Genomic DNA, 18,702 nt, shown 5'->3' with positions numbered 1-18,702 from the left:
GCACTGTCACGTGTACGATCTTAGTCGTACCCAGCCATAGTCGATACGATTTCCTTTCCCTGGCTGTAAATCAAGGCGCGTATCAGGCCAGCAGTGACCAGACTTGGCCCTCATAACCCGTGCAGACAAAAGATCATGGCAACACGTGACACAAGTGACTTATCCACTAGATGCCACTGTATTGACTTAAGACGTCCCCACCTTCAACGCCTACAGACTGTAGCCTGCAGTACAGCCCCTGGCCCTGCAGCTCTGAGAAAAGGGTTCCTGGATAGACACCCACAACAGATAGTAATACCATACAGTCTTGCAACAAGACTGATCAAGTTGTGGTTATTTCTTCTTTGATGGTTGTCTTGGTTTATAGGTAAGGCCATCTTTCCTGGAACATGACGAAACAACAAGAGCCGAGAAGACACAGAGTATGCTACGGTTTTTTGAAAAGGCCACCTCGGAGATCTCTTCGCTGAAGATTCCTCCAAACCCAATTGCAGCATCAGGGAAAGCTTTTCTAAACGCACCATCACTTCCACCACGATCTGATCGTTGATAGTACAGGAACACTTCTCAATCATTCGCATGCACGCACGCGCGCGCGCGCGCGCGCGCGTGTGTGTGTGTGTGTGTGTATGTGACTGTGAGTGTGTGAGTGTGTGCCAAACTTGATAAACTACGCTACAAACAGAATGCAGTGCGTTCCTACACTGTTGCTTGTTAATTTTTTATTTCTATCTTATTTGATTATCTTCGCTGCTGTTTGTGCACCTCGTAAAGTGCACATCCAATTGAATTGCAATATCGCCGTATTTGGCTATGTTTACTTGCTTGTGCCCCTGTCGCTGCACCAAGTGTGGTCTTGCCATTCACTGTGTACATTGGCTTGGACCCATTGCACTATCGCTAAGCTGCTGTTTGCTCTGTATTTTCAACTACTTCTGCTGAATTCTAAATTTGCTTGTCCCTTTTTTATGAGAACACCGGTGAGCACCAGTGATAATAAAAATTAATGGAGATGGCCAACGTGCATGCAGTTCCCAGTCTCAGTCTGTCTGTGAAAGGTTCTAGCAAGGGTTACTCCCTGGTTTCTACTGCTTCCATGGCATGGCTATGCTCCTGTTGGAGACAATCAAGATGCAGATCACAACCACCGTGTGTGTGTGTGTGTGTGTGTGTGTGTGTGTGTGTGTGTGTGTGTGTGTGTGTGTGTGTGTGTGTGTGTGTGTGTGTGTGTGTGTGTGTGTGTGTGTGTGTGTGTGTGTGTGTGTGTGTGTGTGTGTGTGTGTGTGTGTGTGTGTGTGTGTGTGTGTGTGTGTGTGTGTGTGTGTGTGTGTGTGTGTGTGTGTGTGTGTGTGTGTGTGTGTGTGTGTGTGTGTGTGTGTGTGTGTGTGTGTGTGTGTGTGTGTGTGTGTGTGTGTGTGTGTGTGTGTGTGTGTGTGTGTGTGTGTGTGTGTGTGTGTGTGTGTGTGTGTGTGTGTGTGTGTGTGTGTGTGTGTGTGTGTGTGTGTGTGTGTGTGTGTGTGTGTGTGTGTGTGTGTGTGTGTGTGTGTGTGTGTGTGTGTGTGTGTGTGTGTGTGTGTGTGTGTGTGTGTGTGTGTGTGTGTGTGTGTGTGTGCGTGCGTGCGTGCGTGCGTGCGTGTGTGTGCGTGTGTGCATGTGTGTGTGTGCATGTGTGTGGGTGCACGTGCGTGCACGCATGCATGTGTATGTTTTTGTGTCTATGTGTGTACCGGTATGTGTGTTTTCCTTGCTTGTACATGTACCAGCAGCAAACACACTTCAAAATAGGAACAGCATACGTGCAAGACGGGTGTTTGCTTCTTTACTCGAATAAGAAGAAATAATAGTACACGGTATAAAAGCTTATGAACTGCATGGTATGATGTACAATCAGTGAGTAGGTATGATGTACAATCAGTGAGTAGGAAGCAGCTTTTAGCAGCTGCACAGAGCCAGTCTAACAGGCACAGGATAAGAGAAGACCTACGAAAGGAAAGTATACATTGAACTATCAGCGGGCAGCATAACAACAACACTACTATCAGCGTGCAGCATAACAACAACACTACTTGAAAGCAGACAGTTCATACCAAGTTTCATGTTATTCAATTTTGTGTGCAAAGTATGCTTGAAGCCTGCAAGGGCAGAAGTAGAAATGTATCAACATGTCTGCAACGCGTATTCTCACTTTGTCCATGTGACTATTGGTTTTGTCAAGTACCTATAGATTAGGCGGTGGTGGTAGATCGGCAAAAGAGGCGCTTGTGATCGAGGTGTTCCTGCCATTCAGCGTACCGTTGGACGTGGTGCTTGAAGACGAATCTCTTTTCTTGAGCAGTCTCGGCTTTGCCATTGGCAACGGTCTGGACGGCTTACGACCAAGTGCATATTCACGTGGGGCCGGCGGAGGGTTGTCCGGTATTTCACCGTAAGCGGTGTAGTTGTTTTCGTCCGGAGGCGGTGGCGGAGGCGGCAGATCGTCGGTTGATAATGGTGGTGGTGGTGGCAAGGGTGACGTTTGTTCCTCCACCAGATCTGCATCGGCGTGGAACTGAGAAGGTGCCGGAGGCGGAGGTGCCTGGCTCGCGCCTGGCATCTTGCGTGTCAGCGTAGAATACTGTGCCATCTGCTCCTGAGTAGAATACTGTGACATGGTATCGAAGTGATCGTCCATCAGAGCCCCTCCACCTATTGACTGCAAGGGAAAGTTTGTAGCAACACGTATAGGCACACAGTGAAAACAGCTCCATTAAGTTTAATAAGTTACCAGTAGTGAATTCAGTATCTTTAATAGGGTGCGTGGGCTCGTTTACATACTGGCCACTACAAGCACAGAGAATTGCCTGAAAACATTCACATTTTTTTAAAGCTTCTTGGACACGATGACTTCATCATCACAAGGATCTTTGCATTCTTTGGCATGATGACTTCATGGTCACAAAGATCTTGGACACGATGACGTCATCATAACAATCTAGAGGATCAACTGTGCATGTGCGGTCGACATTATAGTTTATCAAAGTCAAAACCCAGGCCAAGTCAAAGAATTTTATTGAAGATCATTCCCGTCTGCCTCAAATCTGGGGGTCGTCTGAGCAAGTCTGACAGTCCAAGTGAGCAGCGTGAGTCAGTGTCGCCCATGTCATGCCGACAACAGGACCATTGGGCATTGGCGCCGCGGGTGCAGGTGACAGCGCTGCAAATGACCAAACGTCCTCGGCGTCTGTTCTTATCACTCCATGGGCAACACTGAGTCATGTTGGTGTTTATGAGATGTTTGCCACGCTGGAAGGCGTCACTGGAAGTTCGGTCACTTGTTATGGTTTTAGCCAGGAGAGCACAAATTCCATTAGCCTTCTCCAGCTCGTCTGAATAGGAATGCAATCCCCCAAAAACCGTGTGCTACTACTGAGCATGGAATGGTGGTTTCTTGCAGGTTTGTCGAGTCGAAGGGTCAACATACTTTTTGTGCGCTCCAGATGGTATACACTAATCAGTGAGGTCTCAGTCAATCGGCAGGAAGCATTTAAAAAGCTAGTGTTGGCAGAAGCCAACTTCTAGAAATTACCGCCAAAGTCACAACTTCCTAGCTTGTACTATTCCTTGTAAAACGATTTTAGTATATTGCAAACAGATATCTTACCGGGCTCATGGGTGCTGGTGGTGGTGCTGTATTCGGCGGTGAAAATTGCATTGGCTCATTAAATTGCATCGGATCGGGAGGCGGCGCATTAAATTGCATTGGATCGGGAGGAGGCGCATTAAATTGCATCGGATCGGGAGGAGGTGCATTAAATTGCATCGGATTGGGAGGAGGTTTAGCTGGATTAGGATTATGCCTGGGACCACAGTCTTCATACATGTTGTCTTCCTCCTGGACTTGGGCTGGCCCCGGCCTAGCTAAGGCAGGTCGGACGGCAGGCCGTATTCCTGGTTCTGACGCACTGGAACGCATGGATCCCGCCTTCGGTGGACACACAGGAACGGAAACGGGAGCCTGAGCACAAAGATCAAACAGTACAATGAAAATCAGTTCACCACCGAAGTGTCAGCTTTATTCCCGTAGCTATGCAGAAGACGTTACTTCAGTAACGTCTGGCGCTAGCCAGGGTCCACACAGCTTTAATTTGGTGTTTGTTTGTTTGTGTGTTTGTGTCACGCCTGGCGCTATCCCGTATCTGTCCCGTACCGTACCGTACCGTACCATCAAATACAGCTGGCCACATACAGCTGGCCGCAATATTCAAATAGGGCTTTCAAACGAAAGATCATAACGTGAAGCAACTTGGAAGAATGAGTATGAATGCGAAGGGTATGGGGGAATGCATGTAGGGCGATAGTGCGGGTTCGAATCCCAGGTTACGCCTAAAAAAATAGGAGAATTGAAATATTTATAGCAACCCTATGCTTTTTTTGCCTAGGTCATCAAGGCGGTAGACGGTGTCGTATTACCCTCGACCGTACCTGTCCCGTATCTGTCCCGTACCTGTCCCGTACCGTGCCATCAAAGACGGCTGGCCACAATGCATATTCAAATAGGGCTTTCAAATGCAAGATCATAAACGTGAAGCAACTTGGAAGAATTAGTATGTATGCGAAGTGTATCGGGGGATGCATGCAGGGCGCACGATAGTGCGGGTTCGAATCCCAGGTTATGTCTTAAAAAAAGGAATTTTTTAAAGAATTTATAACATCCCTATGCTTTTTTTTCTCTAGGTTATCAAGGCAAAAAAGCATAGCGTAGGGCCCTGAGCTTCCAAGCTCTCTCGTTTGGTGTTTGTTTGTTTGTGTGTTTGTGTCACGCCTGGCGCTATCCCGTATCTGTCCCGTACCGTACCATCAAACACAGCTGGCCACATACAGCTGGCCGCAATATTCAAATAGGGCTTTCAAACGAAAGATCATAACGTGAAGCAACTTGGAAGAATGAGTATGAATGCGAAGAGTATGGGGGAATGCATGTAGGGCGATAGTGCGGGTTCGATTCCCAGGTTATGCCTAAAAAAATAGGAGAATTGAAATATTTATAGCATCCCTATGCTTTTTTTGCCTAGGTCATCAAGGCGGTAGACGGTGTCGTATTACCCTCGACCGTACCTGTCCCGTATCTGTCCCGTACCGTACGGCTGGCCACAATGCATATTCAAATAGGGCTTTCAAATGCAAGATCATAAACGTGAAGCAACTTGGAAGAATTAGTATGTATGCGAAGTGTATCGGGGGATGCATGCAGAGCGCGCGATAGTGCGGGTTCGAATCCCAGGTTATGTCTTAAAAAAAAAGGAATTTTTTTATAACCGCAATCAATAAAACTAGCTGAACCGACATTTGTGTACTTTATTCATGCAATGTAAAAACGGTGGAGACGATGTGCAATAAAACGATGAAACTATGAAGAAATGGTGTAGGGAAAAAAATGGATTCAAACAAGTTTTCCATAATTGAAAGACCAAGACGATCAACAGCCAACTACAACAGAAGCTACGCACTCAGCGGACAAGGGCGAAAGGAGGGACGTGATAGCAGGGTGACGGCCGAGTTGAGTTCAATGGACCCGGTCAGGCGGGATGGACGAGACAGAGAGAGTACAGAGGAAGCGGAGGATGGAACGGACGGCGGAGGGAGCAGTGAGTCGGAGAGCAGTGATGGGAGTGATGGTGAGAATGCCGGTGAGAGTGTTAGTGTTGTGCGTAGGTTTCGTGGTAGCAAGTCTTCAGTGTACAATCATCTGCTAGCTAGTCCTGATTGTTGCAATTCGTATTCCGACTCTTCGTTCACTGTATTGTGCCGTGGTCGTCATGGTTATGGACTACAGTTAAAAGTGTTGGAAGCTATCTATCAGCGTCTGTACAAGCCTAATTTGTGTGTACAGAAAGATAGTATAATTGGGTTGAAATTGTTCAAGTAACATGTCGTGTTTAGTGCGGCCAAGCTTGGCCGTTAAAATGTTCTAGGTGTAATGTACTGCTGTTATGTGTTATCACGTTGTCTTTCCTTCCTTTCTCCTTTGTTCATTTCTCGCTTTGATTGTTAAAATTCACACTTGTAAATTTCACTGTTGTTGCTCTTAGTGTTATTTCTCTAACTTAGATTTTCTATAATAGTTCAATTTTTGTTTCAGTGTCCTTTAGTACAACGACGATTCCTGATGAGTGTTGTACGAAAACTTGTTTGAATCCATATTTTTTTCCCTACACCATTTCTTCATAGTTTCATCGTTTTATTGCACATCGTCTCCACCGTTTTTACATTGCATGAATAAAGTACACAAATGTCGGTTCAGCTAGTTTTATTGATTGCGGTTATCAAATTATTGTCTCCTCGCCGTGTGTTGGAATTTTTTTAGAATTTATAACATCCCTATGCTTTTTTTCTCTAGGTTATCAAGGCAAAAAAGCATAGCGTAGGGCCCTGAGCTTCCAAGCTCTCTCGTTTATTTATCCAGTTTTTGAACTATAGAAAATGGCATGAAAGTGTAAATTGATGTCCTACAATGTAGTATACAAACTGAAGACTAGAAACAACTTAGCAAGGTGAACATTCCTTGCCATTTGGCCATCCACAGAGTGCTCAATGTGAATAAACACAGAGCCTTGTACACACAGCAAGAGGACGACGAACACTTGGTCATAACTCAGAGGTTCACGGTAAGACGATCCCCAGCGTCCGGTGCGTACGCGACTCACGCGATAGGATTTCATCGAGCAGCACTGTAGATTCACGTTGTAAGCATGTACTCTGAGTGCAACGTCACATGGCAAACATCGGTGTCTATTCCTAAATCTTAGCTTCCAGTCTGGCACACTCTTAAAAACATTTTCGGTGATGTCTAGCCATAAAGTTCTAGGGTAAGGTATACTTCAGCACCCTCTACTTCTGTAGTTAAGTATACTTCAGCACCCTCTACTTCTGTAGTTAAGTATACTGCAGCACCCTCCACTTCTGTAGTTAAGTATACTGCAGCACCCTCTACTTCTGTAGTTAAGTATACTGCAGCACCCTCTACTTCTGTAGTTAAGTATACTGCAGCACCCTCCACTTCTGTAGTTAAGTATACTGCAGCACCCTCCACTTCTGTAGTTAAGTATACTGCAGCACCCTCTACTTCTGTAGTTAAGTATACTGCAGCACCCTCCACTTCTGTAGTTAAGTATACTGCAGCACCCTCTACTTCTGTAGTTAAGTATACTGCAGCACCCTCCACTTCTGTAGTTAAGTATACTGCAGCACCCTCCACTTCTGTAGTTAAGTATACTGCAGCACCCTCCACTTCTGTAGTTAAGTATACTGCAGCACCCTCCACTTCTGTAGTTAAGTATACTGCAGCACCCTCCACTTCTGTAGTTAAGTATACTGCAGCACCCTCCACTTCTGTAGTTAAGTATACTGCAGCACCCTCCACTTCTGTAGTTAAGTATACTGCAGCACCCTCCACTTCTGTAGTTAAGTATACTGCAGCACCCTCCACTTCTGTAGTTAAGTATACTGCAGCACCCTCCACTTCTGTAGTTAAGTATACTGCAGCACCCTCCACTTCTGTAGTTGAGTATACTGCAGCACCCTCCACTTCTGTAGTTAAGTATACTGCAGGGTAAGGTATACTGCAGCACCCTCCACTTCTGTAGTTTTAAAAGTATACTGCAGCACCCTCCACTTCTGTAGTTGAGTCTGCTGCTGCACTCACCGGGCCGGCGTGTACAGTTTTGAAGAGGCCTCCATCCATACCTCCTGTTCAGACAACAACAAACCCGCACCCAGAAACATATACAAACATAAGAAACAGCACGCACGGACACCCTGCTTTAAAAGTACTAGTACATACTCTCAACTAGGGCCGAAACGATACGATAAACATTTGCTAATCGTTAAGGAAGGTGTCGATTATCGTTAGCTGTCACTAGCGATATAACGATACCTACTGTATTATGTACATGCACATGTTTAAAGGGGAAGGCTAAAATCAAAATTTCACCAGTTGTAGTCTTCGGGGTGCTGAGTGGAATGGTTGTGGTCCGAGGAAGCTGAGACGCTCCCTTCCTACTTGAATCCCAATTGAACTCGCGCACTTCCACCGAAACTGGGTGACTGCGCCCTACTAGATGGGGATTTGTATGCAAAATGTCACTAAAAGCGCCATTTCGTTCTTATAAAAGCACGGATGACCGCGATTGGCCCATATGTTGTAGTCTTTTGGACGCTGAGTCGACTGGTTTTGGTCCGAAAAGACTGCGATGCAGCGTTCCTCCTTTATTCCCAATCGAACATGGTTGAACAAGCGGTCACGTGCTCCTGCGTACACCAGTCACCTGGTCACCGCGCCTGCAGGGTACAACTTACTAGCCTGTTTGACCTATTTTGGGTGCAGTCCTGTCACTCGAGTTGAACCTTGGTGTGAAAGTTGTCATCCGTGCTTTTATAAGAACGAAATGGCGCTTTTAGTGACATTTTGCATACAAATCCCAATCTAGTAGGGCGCAGTCACCCAGTTTCGGTGGAAGTGCGCGAGTTCGATTGGAATTCAAGTAGGAAGGGAGCGTCTCAACTTTCTCGAACCAAGACCATTCGACTCAGCACCCCGAAGACTACAACTGGTGAATTTTTGATTTTAGCCTTAACTTCCCCTTTAAAAGGTGCTAGAATGCAAGAATTGCACTGTTATTGCTGCGGGCACAGTGTACCGGGTTCGGACTGCGCTGTTCACTGGCATAACACACGTCCAGTACTACAGTGTTCACTGGTGGCAGACAGTTAGTGCGTACACTGGCCCAGCGTGGACTACTTTTCCGGTCTAGCCGCGCTTGGCTATGATTGCCGAATGCTGGCTTCAAATATCGTTATATTGATATATTGATTGTTTTCAGCCCTACTCTCAACCCAAATTCTCCTTGTTGCACTTGAGCCAGAGTATGAGTTTTGGGCACCGGTTGGCGACCCCTCTACTAGGACTGGGGGGGGGGGGGGGTATGTCTTGAGAGATCATGTGAATCAGCAAAACGTCGTCGAGATACGGCGGGATACTGTGTTTGCCGGACCCTGTACCAAGCGGACTCCTGTATTGACCGGACAAATGGTCATGCACCGACGTGCTGTGGATCGAACGTGCATCCCTTGATCAAACGGAATCCTGTCATATCAGGACAGTTTCCACTGCACCAAGGGCATGCGGTCAGGTCCGGTCAGGTCCGGTCAGGTCAGGGTTTACTTTACTCAGTGCCCAAGCGCTGCTTACCTGATCTTATGGTGGACTTCCTGTTCGACCATGAATGCATCGACGCACTCTACAGGCAGGATGATGACAAGACAGCAGACACACTCAATCACAACTTTGTGCAACACAGTACTAGTTGTATACAATTCATTGGACAACTGCAATGATGAGACAGCATAGGCGTGGTCACTTGCGTAGTGGAGTGCGGTGTAGCCAAACCAGGATCTAAATCATCTAACAACATACAGATGTGTTTAATTCTCATCATCAGCCGTCACATAAACTATCCACACCATGCAGGCGAGGCGCTGGTGTGGATGTTTGATGCTACTAGCGCTGGCTAGACCTGTGTCATTCTCCTTCCCAGCAACCATGTTTATTTCATGTTGTGTCGTCTCCCTCTAAAACTCGTAGACCATCTGGTCGTATGCGCCTCGGTGTATGCTGTTAGCGCCTGTCCTTTAATGTCACCCCACCCAGCTTGCGTATGTGCACATTACACTATTGACACATACCATTCACCCGCGCTACATTACTCACACTTGCTGCAGCCGATATCAATCACATCTTCACAACATCGTAGTTAGTCAGTGCTGTGTGATAATTGCTGACGCGTGAAACTCGGAGTTACAGCAACTCCACTTTGATTCTCTTCTCTGTACGTGTACAGATGTGTGTGTGTGTGTGTGTGTGTGTGTGTGTGTGTGTGTTTGTGTGTGTGTGTGTATGTGTATGTGTATATGTATGTGTGTGTGTGTGTGTGTGTGTGTGTGTGTGTGTGTGTGTGTGTGTGTGTGTGTGTGTGTGTGTGTGTGTGTGTGTGTGTGTGTGTGTGTGTGTGTGTGTGTGTGTGTGTGGTGTGTTTGTGCATGTGCATGTGTATGGTGTCATGGAGAAGGGGCTTTGGAATCAAATAAAAATAATTTTATTACCCCCCCCCCCCCCCATCGCCGCCGCCCACGCACCCACATACTACATTCCATTGGATTTTCCCAGGGCTGGCTAGGATGTTTCCTACGAGTATTTGATCACACTTCCAAGAGCATATTGACACTTACTGATTGTAGAGGTGCTCCTGATTGCCCGTCAGCTGATTGCATCCCTCTCTGTGAGTTATGACCTGCCCGACACCTGGGATCGGAGTGCTGCTTTGGCAAGCCAAATCCAATGGTGTCCAAGGAAGCGCTGTCGATTTTCTTGCGACTGAAGTGATCTACATGCATGTTGACATCACAAGACAAAAATCAGGGCATTACTCAGCGTTTGTCGTCACTCTGTCAAATGCACTAGCACTGGGCTGAGCCAACAATACACAATTGCTATCTACAATGGCGTCAGACGGGAAGGGAAGCAAAGACGGCACACATGCATGCCTTCAAGTACAGTACTACTATAGTAGAGCCAGGAGCAAAGGTGATGCAGCCGAAGGAATCATAGGTGGCGCAGCAACAGCATGTAGAAACGGGGGCCAACAATGGCGCTGCATTCGTGGAAACAAGGACGACTCCTTGGCATGCACTGTGGGTGCCAACAAAGGCGCACTACACAACTGAAGTAACCGGCGGTGCATATGCTGGTACTAGTACTACGGGCCCCAAAACGGGCTAATGCACAACAACAACAACACCATCCAGCTGTTGTCGTGAAGAGGAAAAACATGATTGTGCTCTCCCCCTACCTTGCAATTTCAAGCGGCGGGTGTTGTGATTACACAGTATAGTTCACTCCTCCCCAGTACTACATTGGAAGTATATTTACAAACACAACATAAGTATACACAACAGCTCCAATGCCATGCATGGGCGCTCGCGGTTTTATCCTGCTGACTAGATGCTCGCCTGATTCTGGACTGCCATCCAGCGCACACGAGAAATCCATCGAACATTCGTCTCGGCAAAGATGAACGAAAATGCACTCCCTGCTCGTTACCCAAGTCATTCTTATTTGGCTGGAATAGAGACTATCACATACGGAGCGGCCAACATTTCCCTGATCATTGCTGGAGTTGTTTACACTGATTTGTGGTGTGGACAATCAATGATGAGCTGGACATTTGGCAAGACATGGCATAGCACTGCGCGCAGTGTAGATCACACACACACACACACACACACACACACACACACACACACACACACACACACACACACACACACACACACACACACACACACATACACACACGCACACACGCACACACACACACACGCACACACACGCACACACAATATAATTCTTACATTTGGTTTTGGCTACAGCAGCGCCATCCCTGACACTAACACAGGGTGCGGGACGATTGCGCTTCAACATGGACATCTTGCCGATATCACGGCGGACGATCTTCTCCTTGTGGATCTTGACACACTGCAGTGGGGGTATGCAACAGTTACACACAGAAACACGGTGTACAGCCAACGTTATGAATAATGACCTTGGGTACAACAACAACTCATGAATAACGACATCATCTTCAGAACTAGTGAGCATTTGACTGTATACTTGCAACCTCATGAATAATGGCAACACGCGAATAACGACACCATTCTCATGCATGACTGATTCGCAATTGTACATTCAGGGCTCACCACGACCATACAAAATTCAAAAAGCGTCGACCACCATTTTGAAAACATGGCGATGCCGCCAAGGCCAGAGTTTGTGCAGTCATAGCGGCTACGCACCCGAGTTCATGCTCATCGATGCACAGCGATGTACAGTCTAGTCGTAAAATACCGGTATTTTACGACTCCCTGGTCTACTCTGTACAGCGAAGCGCCAGTGCCGAAGCGAATCTTGTTGTTTCATGTCGGGAAAGACACGCGGAGAAGACGTCCTTTCTCCAAGCCATCTTGGTCATTTTTCTCAATCCGCTGGTGGGTGTTGACCAAGATATGTCCGTGAGGTACTAGTGAACTTGAGTCCTGGCATCTACAAGAATTTGCCGCGCCTAGCTAACCAATGTTGTCAGTAGAACTCAGCGTTTCCTGATCGCGACTCGGCACACTCTTTTCTGTTTGGCCTCGCAGCGTGGGGAGTTTCCTGGCCACAAATGAATCCCTTAGTCATGACCATGATGAGAGATGACTGGTATGATCCCTGACTGGCATGAGTCCTTAGCTTGAGTCAACACGAAGGTAAACTCTTCACTTGGAACGCTTGCTGTCTCCTCCGTCCTTTCTTGTTGTACTTGCAGATATGCGCACGGCTGCCAGTTTTTGTTGGTGCGCGCGGCGACGCACGGCCGACCTTGATGTCTTCAAAAAAGTAGAACAGCGGTTCTCCTTGGCCGATTCTCACCATCGATAGCTCATTTTCAAGGTCTTGGAATTCTCTATCGGTTTACCGTCCCCGATTTCTAATTTTCTCTTCATTCACTTGTTCGCACGCCTTCGCGTTTGAGTGATTTCACCATCCGATCTCAGCCAAACGAAGGCCAAATCGAAAAATTCGAGACGGTAACCCTCCAAAGACACACCTTCTGAACACGAATCCACAATGGCCTAATGTCTAAAACCAACGAATACAGCCGAGCTCCACTCAGAAAACACCCCACAATTGCAAGAAACAGCCCGTTTTGCCGTGCGCTGATTGGTCAAATCCAAATGACCGTTATTGACGCTTTGTACGGTCGTGGTGAGCCCTGACATTGCTGACACTTCACTGTACTGCGCTGCTCAAACACAAATAGCTGGGATTTCCCCTTCTACTGGCCTAGATGTCAGTGTGCAGGCTACGAATATGTTATACGTGTGGTCCTACATAAACATTTTGGAAATTGACACTTGCAAAATACACGTCATGGAAATTGACGTGCGTTATCAATACGACTTTTGACTAGCTATGTTCTGGCCTTCAGATGTTTTCAACTTTCCCTTGCCTCACGATTGGCCTGCCCTCTTCACTATCGACACACACACACACACACACACACACAACACACACATAACACACACACAACACACACACACACACACACACACACACACACACACACACACACACACACAAACACGTGCACACACACGTACACACGTACACACATCCACACGCACACACACCTGCTGGCATGCACACACATACAAGCAGAAGATTCTGCGCATGGCTGCAGTCCTTACCGTGGATAGATGGCTAACAGATTCATCTAATCGATCCATTTGCTGTGACTGTTGGTCAAATAAGTTGGTGGCATGCTGAGCAAGCACACTAATACTGTAGGCAACACTGGCCAGAGCTTGAATAGTATACTGCTTTGATTCATTGATGATAGTGCCCTGCAGAGAGACAAGCAACACCGAGCAAAGAGAGAGAATCCAAACACACAACAGCAGTGAAGACTAGACTACTTATGGTAGTGAGCGCACGTGTGTGTGTGTGTGTGTGTGTGTGTGTGTGTGTGTGTGTGTGTGTTTGCAAGCAGAACAGACCGTAATCATCACCTGTTGTATACTCAACTTGTCACCGCTCCTTCAGCCGCGTAAGCGACAGGAAGCGACACAAGTGTACAGCTAGCTACGTGTGCCCTACCATTAAGCCAACAGCCAGAAAGCGATGGGTGTGACAGATGGTTCCGGAGCAGGGGTGGATTTGCCCAACACAAGAGCTCGCCTGCAACATCATCAGCGCAGACATCTTCTTACACTGGAGTCACCAGTTACGCACAATATGTCCCACGGAAGCTGTGGCTCGGCCAGAGCAACCAACACGGACCTTAGCTATGGTATGTGTGTGTGTTTGTGGGGATTAAAAAAAAGAAGTAAATTATCGTATCCGTTCCCGAAGGGAACTCACGACGGCCGCTAACACCCGATAAACCCTAGCGGCAGATGCAGCGCCTAACGGTGGGGGTGAGTGGGTAAGTCTCACAACCACTGGCACAAGTGCCGAAAACGACCCCATTAGCTGCATGTTTGTGGGGATTCACTGGCCAGAAAAAGCCACTTCAATCAGCTGTGTGGTGGATACCAGGCTAAACATTAGTGGCGGTCAATTCATCGGCCTTGCAAGCTGTTGAATGGAGTAATCCCAGCACAAGTTGCTATGTCTAACATAATTGTTCGCTATCATCGCTTCCGCGATGGGCAGGTCTAAGGTCTGAGGTGTGTTTGTGTGTGCGTGCATGTGTGTGTGTGTGTGTGTGTGTGTGCATGTGTGTGTGTGTGCATGCATTTGCGTGTGCATGTGCACTTGAGAGAAAGAGAAAGAGGTAGGGAGAGAGAGGGAGAGAGATAGATTGATAGAGAGAGAGAGAGAGAGAGAGAGAGAGAGAGAGAGAGAGAGAGAGAGAGAGAGAGAGAGAGAGAGAGAGAGAGAGAGAGAGAGAGAGAGAGATGGATAGATAGAGGCCGGGAAGGCACTAGGCAGGGATGGAGGATGTTAGACAGGCAGAAACGGGGCCGCAGAGGTAGAGGTAGGGGAAGATGGAGACAAAAGGAGACGGAGATGGAGGTTGGGAGAAAGGGCAGGCATGTATCCAGATTCCAGAGGGGTCACGTATAAGGTCTGGACGACCCCCCCCCCCCCCCCCCCCTTCGCCGATAGCTTGAAAAAATAGGAAAAAGCTAATCGGTTTAGACATATACAATAGTACATGTCTCCCTGCTAGTATGTTGGACATGTATTTTGGTAGATGCATAAATGCAACCCCATTTCTGACAGCCTGGATATGTGTTTGGCGAGGAGGGAAGTAACAGCCTATGGCAGTTTCCACAATCTATAATTATTACAATACAAATCGAACTTAGAAGTTGTGACTTCGGCGGACGATGTTGGTTGCTACTACACGGAACACATGCTGGAAATAGAGAGCCACCGTCAGTTTGTATCTCTACTTTGTCTAATGGTCACGGTTAGGGATGCTTGAGCACTATAAGATGTAGTGTTCCTGGAGCATACATTTCAGTGTGTATCCCTGGTGATGGTTTGGTCTGGAGAGCACTATATACATGATATAAGTGGTACTCTTCAGGCACAGCCTTCCTCAGCCTACTCAGGCTCAACTGATGAGGGGTGAATTCCCCGAAACTCTGTGTATTGAGCAGGGAGTTGTGCTTTCCTGCAGGTTTGACGAGTGGAATGTGTGACGTGGGGTATACATGAATTTGATTGTTCTGCACTTGCCACGTGAGTTCCCTTCGGCTTCCCTTCGGGAACGGACATGATCATTTTCTTTTTACTTTACTTTGCCACGTGGCAATTTGACTCTGACTGTTCGAAAGGCAAAATTATTGTCACTCAAGTCAAGGCCATTGCCCTCTCCCCCCCCCAGCCACATTGTGGTCAGACCCACACAGCTCACTCTCGTTCCGGCCCAACGTCGGTGAGCTCCCGCACAGGGTATGTATCGTCAGGCAGAAAACGTGAGTCTGTGGGTCACTGGCTATATCGCGATGTACGCACGGATAGCGTGTGACTGAACCTGCCAGTATTGTGACTGACTAACCCTGATGCATACTTCATTTCGCGAACGGGAAGCGCACCGCATCGCGAAAAGAGTGGACTTGAGCTAAACTTGTTTGGCCCATCGCGCTACCGTCACACAATGTGTTTCCCCGTACGCGAAACAAAGTATTTCTATGAATGAGGCTTTAGACCATCACCAAGCCCACACCTGTTTGACTTCAAACTTGACGGTCGTCACTACTGGCCGCAGGCAAGTACATGTACTATAACTAGGCTAGATACGGTGCATCAGCATTGTATTGCACCATGTGCAAGTGTGTGATGACGTGATCACATGAAGTTGTTGCTTCTTTGGATGGGCATTGGGTGGATCATCTCGGACGAAAAGTGGTACGACGGGGGGTCGTACCGTTCGTGTGTGACGCCCTGGTTCTTGTTGAAAATCGAAGCCGGTAATATGAGAACTGGATTAAAGTCGCGTCGACCCGAGGACTACACATACAAGAAGTACATTCAGAAGAAAGAGGTCGGTGGACTGATACCAGTACAACGTAATTCCAAACTTCGTACAGAATCATGATTATGGCCAACCTAAACACACTTAGCACCTGTACCTGCTCATGCTCCGACGTCGCCTCGAGGTACCGCTTTTCACAATAGTCTGCAACGTCTGCAAGCTGATTGGAGCTCTCCAACAGGGCCTGCTTGGAAATAGGAACTTCCCGAGCGATGGCGTCCACCATCCTGACAAGTCACTAGGAAACTGATCAGCCTGCTCAAGCGAAGCTGCCCTGCAACAGATGGTAGAGGATTCGCAACGCAGCCAAGGGGCCACGCAGGAAAGAGTTGAAACACTCAACCAAGTAAAGAGCATGCAACAGTGAACAGCACAAGAAATAAGTGGTCACCCAGCCTGCTGTATGTTCTCCTTTGCTGGCAGTAGCTGTCTACCCAAAGAAACGAGTCGGATTGCGGAACTGGAGAGCAACATCCGGCTCGTCACACATATTCGCGACTACGCTATATATGGGCAGTGTGCCGAGTCATAGCCGAAGGCGGAAGCTCCGTTGGCATCAGCAAAAACGGTGTGTAATGCCATCGATGAACTGTATCGTAGATCTACTTACGACGCGGTTCGACTGCGCCCAACTCCTTGCGTTGAACTTTGAACCCTACGAGTAGTGGCGTCGAATAAGGTGACACCTGCCATAAAAATTCTCCGTTAGAAGTTCTGATAGTGATATGATCTCAGCACGACTCAAAGTTAGTTACAGTTTATACTGCCAGTGTTGGCAGTGTTGCGTTATCCTGACTTCTGGCTGTTCTCACGGACCTGTGTCTGTGACCAAGGAGCTCATATTCGTTTCATTCATATTTACAAGGCTGAAACAAACATACCGAATATTCGAACATACGTTCACAGAGCAAACATTCGTGATGTGAAGAACATTCCCACTGAAAGATGATCCGTCATTCTACACAGAACTTCCGGTCTTTCTGTACATGCAGTGAACTGCACATGTACGGTACTGGAGTGCGGTCGCACATTGCAACCAGGGAGTAGTACAATACCTTATTATAATTATTGTTATTGTACTACTCCCTGATTGCAACATCTGAGGATGTGCTATGCAGTTGAGTCACGACTTGCATGATGTACATGAGTGTACACTACTGAGTACAGTACTAGTACATAGTATTCCAATGCAGTGGTGAAGTGCCATTGCAAATAATTACACACCATCGTGTTCGTTTCGGCCCGATGAATCATACTGGTCGTGGGCACATGAGCATCTCTGATTAGTATCAGCATCCGCATAACTGCCTCACCACACAGCTTTCAAATTCCGCTCCACATACTCCTCCTACTGATAACGTCTGTTCTCAGAGTCTCCTTCTCCTCCTCACACTGTCTGTCTAATTCCCCCTCCTTCTGTCTCTCCTCCTAACATTTCACTTTCAGATAATGTACATGTACCTGTCACTCCTTCCATTTTTTCTTCTTCTTTTAATCTGGTGCGTTTTATATCCCCATTAGGCCTTTCCCAAATCGGCCATTTATTTTGGCCTATTCGGCTTTTCGATCGGCTGAAAAAATCGCCAGAATCGGCTGAAAATTTCTGTAAAAGGTTGAAATTCGGCTCTCTAAAGTCGCAGCCACCTTTCGCAGATAATAGCTACAGAAATTGCAGTCCATCCTCAAGCGTGCAAAAAACATAATCTCTGCCACTAATCGAGACTTACACTGATTTTTGCGCTTTTGGGCCCAAATAAGTCTTGATGACGGCAAAAAATAATTGTCAACTGAATACGGAAGTGAACGAATTTGGTCGAAAGTGTCGAACCACCTTCATGACAAGCAACCGTTTGTGGCCACTGCTTGTGAACTTGGAGCTTGTTATGGTGTGTGTCGGCAGGAATTTTTTTATGGCGATCAGGAAACGTTTTTCACATCGAAATCAGTGGTTACCCTTTGAAATTGAGATGTTCAAACAGCGAATTTTCTACGTCGAAATGAAGTTGGAGCACCAACGAGTTTGATTATTCCGATTTCCTTGGTGGGCTAAGGTAAGGGTAATTAACAGCTAGACATAAAAATCTCACCTGTTCACGCCCTGTATAATCCAACTTCGACCTTCAAAGTGGGCGTACTCAAGCAACATAAATCATACATGCCGTATACATGTACATAAACCTTTGAAGGGAGCATGAAAACACGCAAACGCATAGCTGTGTATACATGTACATTGTGCATGCACATGTACTGTATGTGTGTACATTGTAGACCCTAGTTTGTGTTCCTCTGTGTGTCTCGGTGTGTCGTCAATGCTGTATTCGACAACCGTAAGCATAAGGAGAAAGTTGCCGCTGTACGCGCTCTTGTGTGTAGTATGTGTGCCGCGTTCAGTTGCTGTCTAGTATGAGATATCGGTACATGTAGCTGGGTTGGTGGTGCGTATTGCCTTGATGTGGATCACCTAACTCGTGGCCTTCTAAAGCCCGTCGAAACGCATGCCGTTTCAGATGTATGGTCTCGTGGTGTGTGTGTGTGTGTGACTGTGTGTGTGTGTGTGTGTGTGTGTGTGTGTGTGTGTGAC

At 47.1% G+C, this 18,702-nt stretch overlaps 2 protein-coding genes across 2 annotated transcripts in view; one reads left to right on the top strand and one right to left on the bottom strand.

Annotated features, from left to right (window-relative positions):
* LOC135827205 (uncharacterized) overlaps positions 1 to 1,024 on the top strand; it is a 32,915-nt gene extending 31,891 nt beyond the window's left edge. The window contains exon 19 of the mRNA XM_065339736.1: positions 368 to 1,024. Within this exon, the coding sequence (XP_065195808.1) occupies positions 368 to 550 (183 nt within the window). The 3' untranslated portion in view covers positions 551 to 1,024. The remainder of the gene's footprint in view (positions 1 to 367) is intronic.
* Positions 1,025 to 1,797: 773 nt separating this feature from the next.
* Positions 1,798 to 16,517, bottom strand: LOC135827197 (abl interactor 1-like). Its single transcript, XM_065339727.1, has 8 exons — positions 16,219 to 16,517; positions 13,321 to 13,476; positions 11,446 to 11,569; positions 10,264 to 10,418; positions 9,227 to 9,275; positions 7,682 to 7,725; positions 3,641 to 3,994; positions 1,798 to 2,692 (listed from the first exon to the last, which is right to left on the bottom strand). Exons 1-8 carry the CDS (start codon positions 16,345 to 16,347, stop codon positions 2,219 to 2,221), a joined length of 1,485 nt encoding a protein of 494 aa, XP_065195799.1. The 5' UTR covers positions 16,348 to 16,517; the 3' UTR covers positions 1,798 to 2,218.
* Between the last annotated feature and the right edge of the window lie 2,185 nt (positions 16,518 to 18,702).

Source organism: Sycon ciliatum, chromosome 1, assembly GCF_964019385.1.
Source record: "Sycon ciliatum chromosome 1, ocSycCili1.1, whole genome shotgun sequence".
NCBI lineage: Eukaryota > Metazoa > Porifera > Calcarea > Leucosolenida > Sycettidae > Sycon > Sycon ciliatum.
Note: the sequence above shows the minus strand (reverse complement) of the source record. Positions and strands in the feature narration are given on the sequence as shown.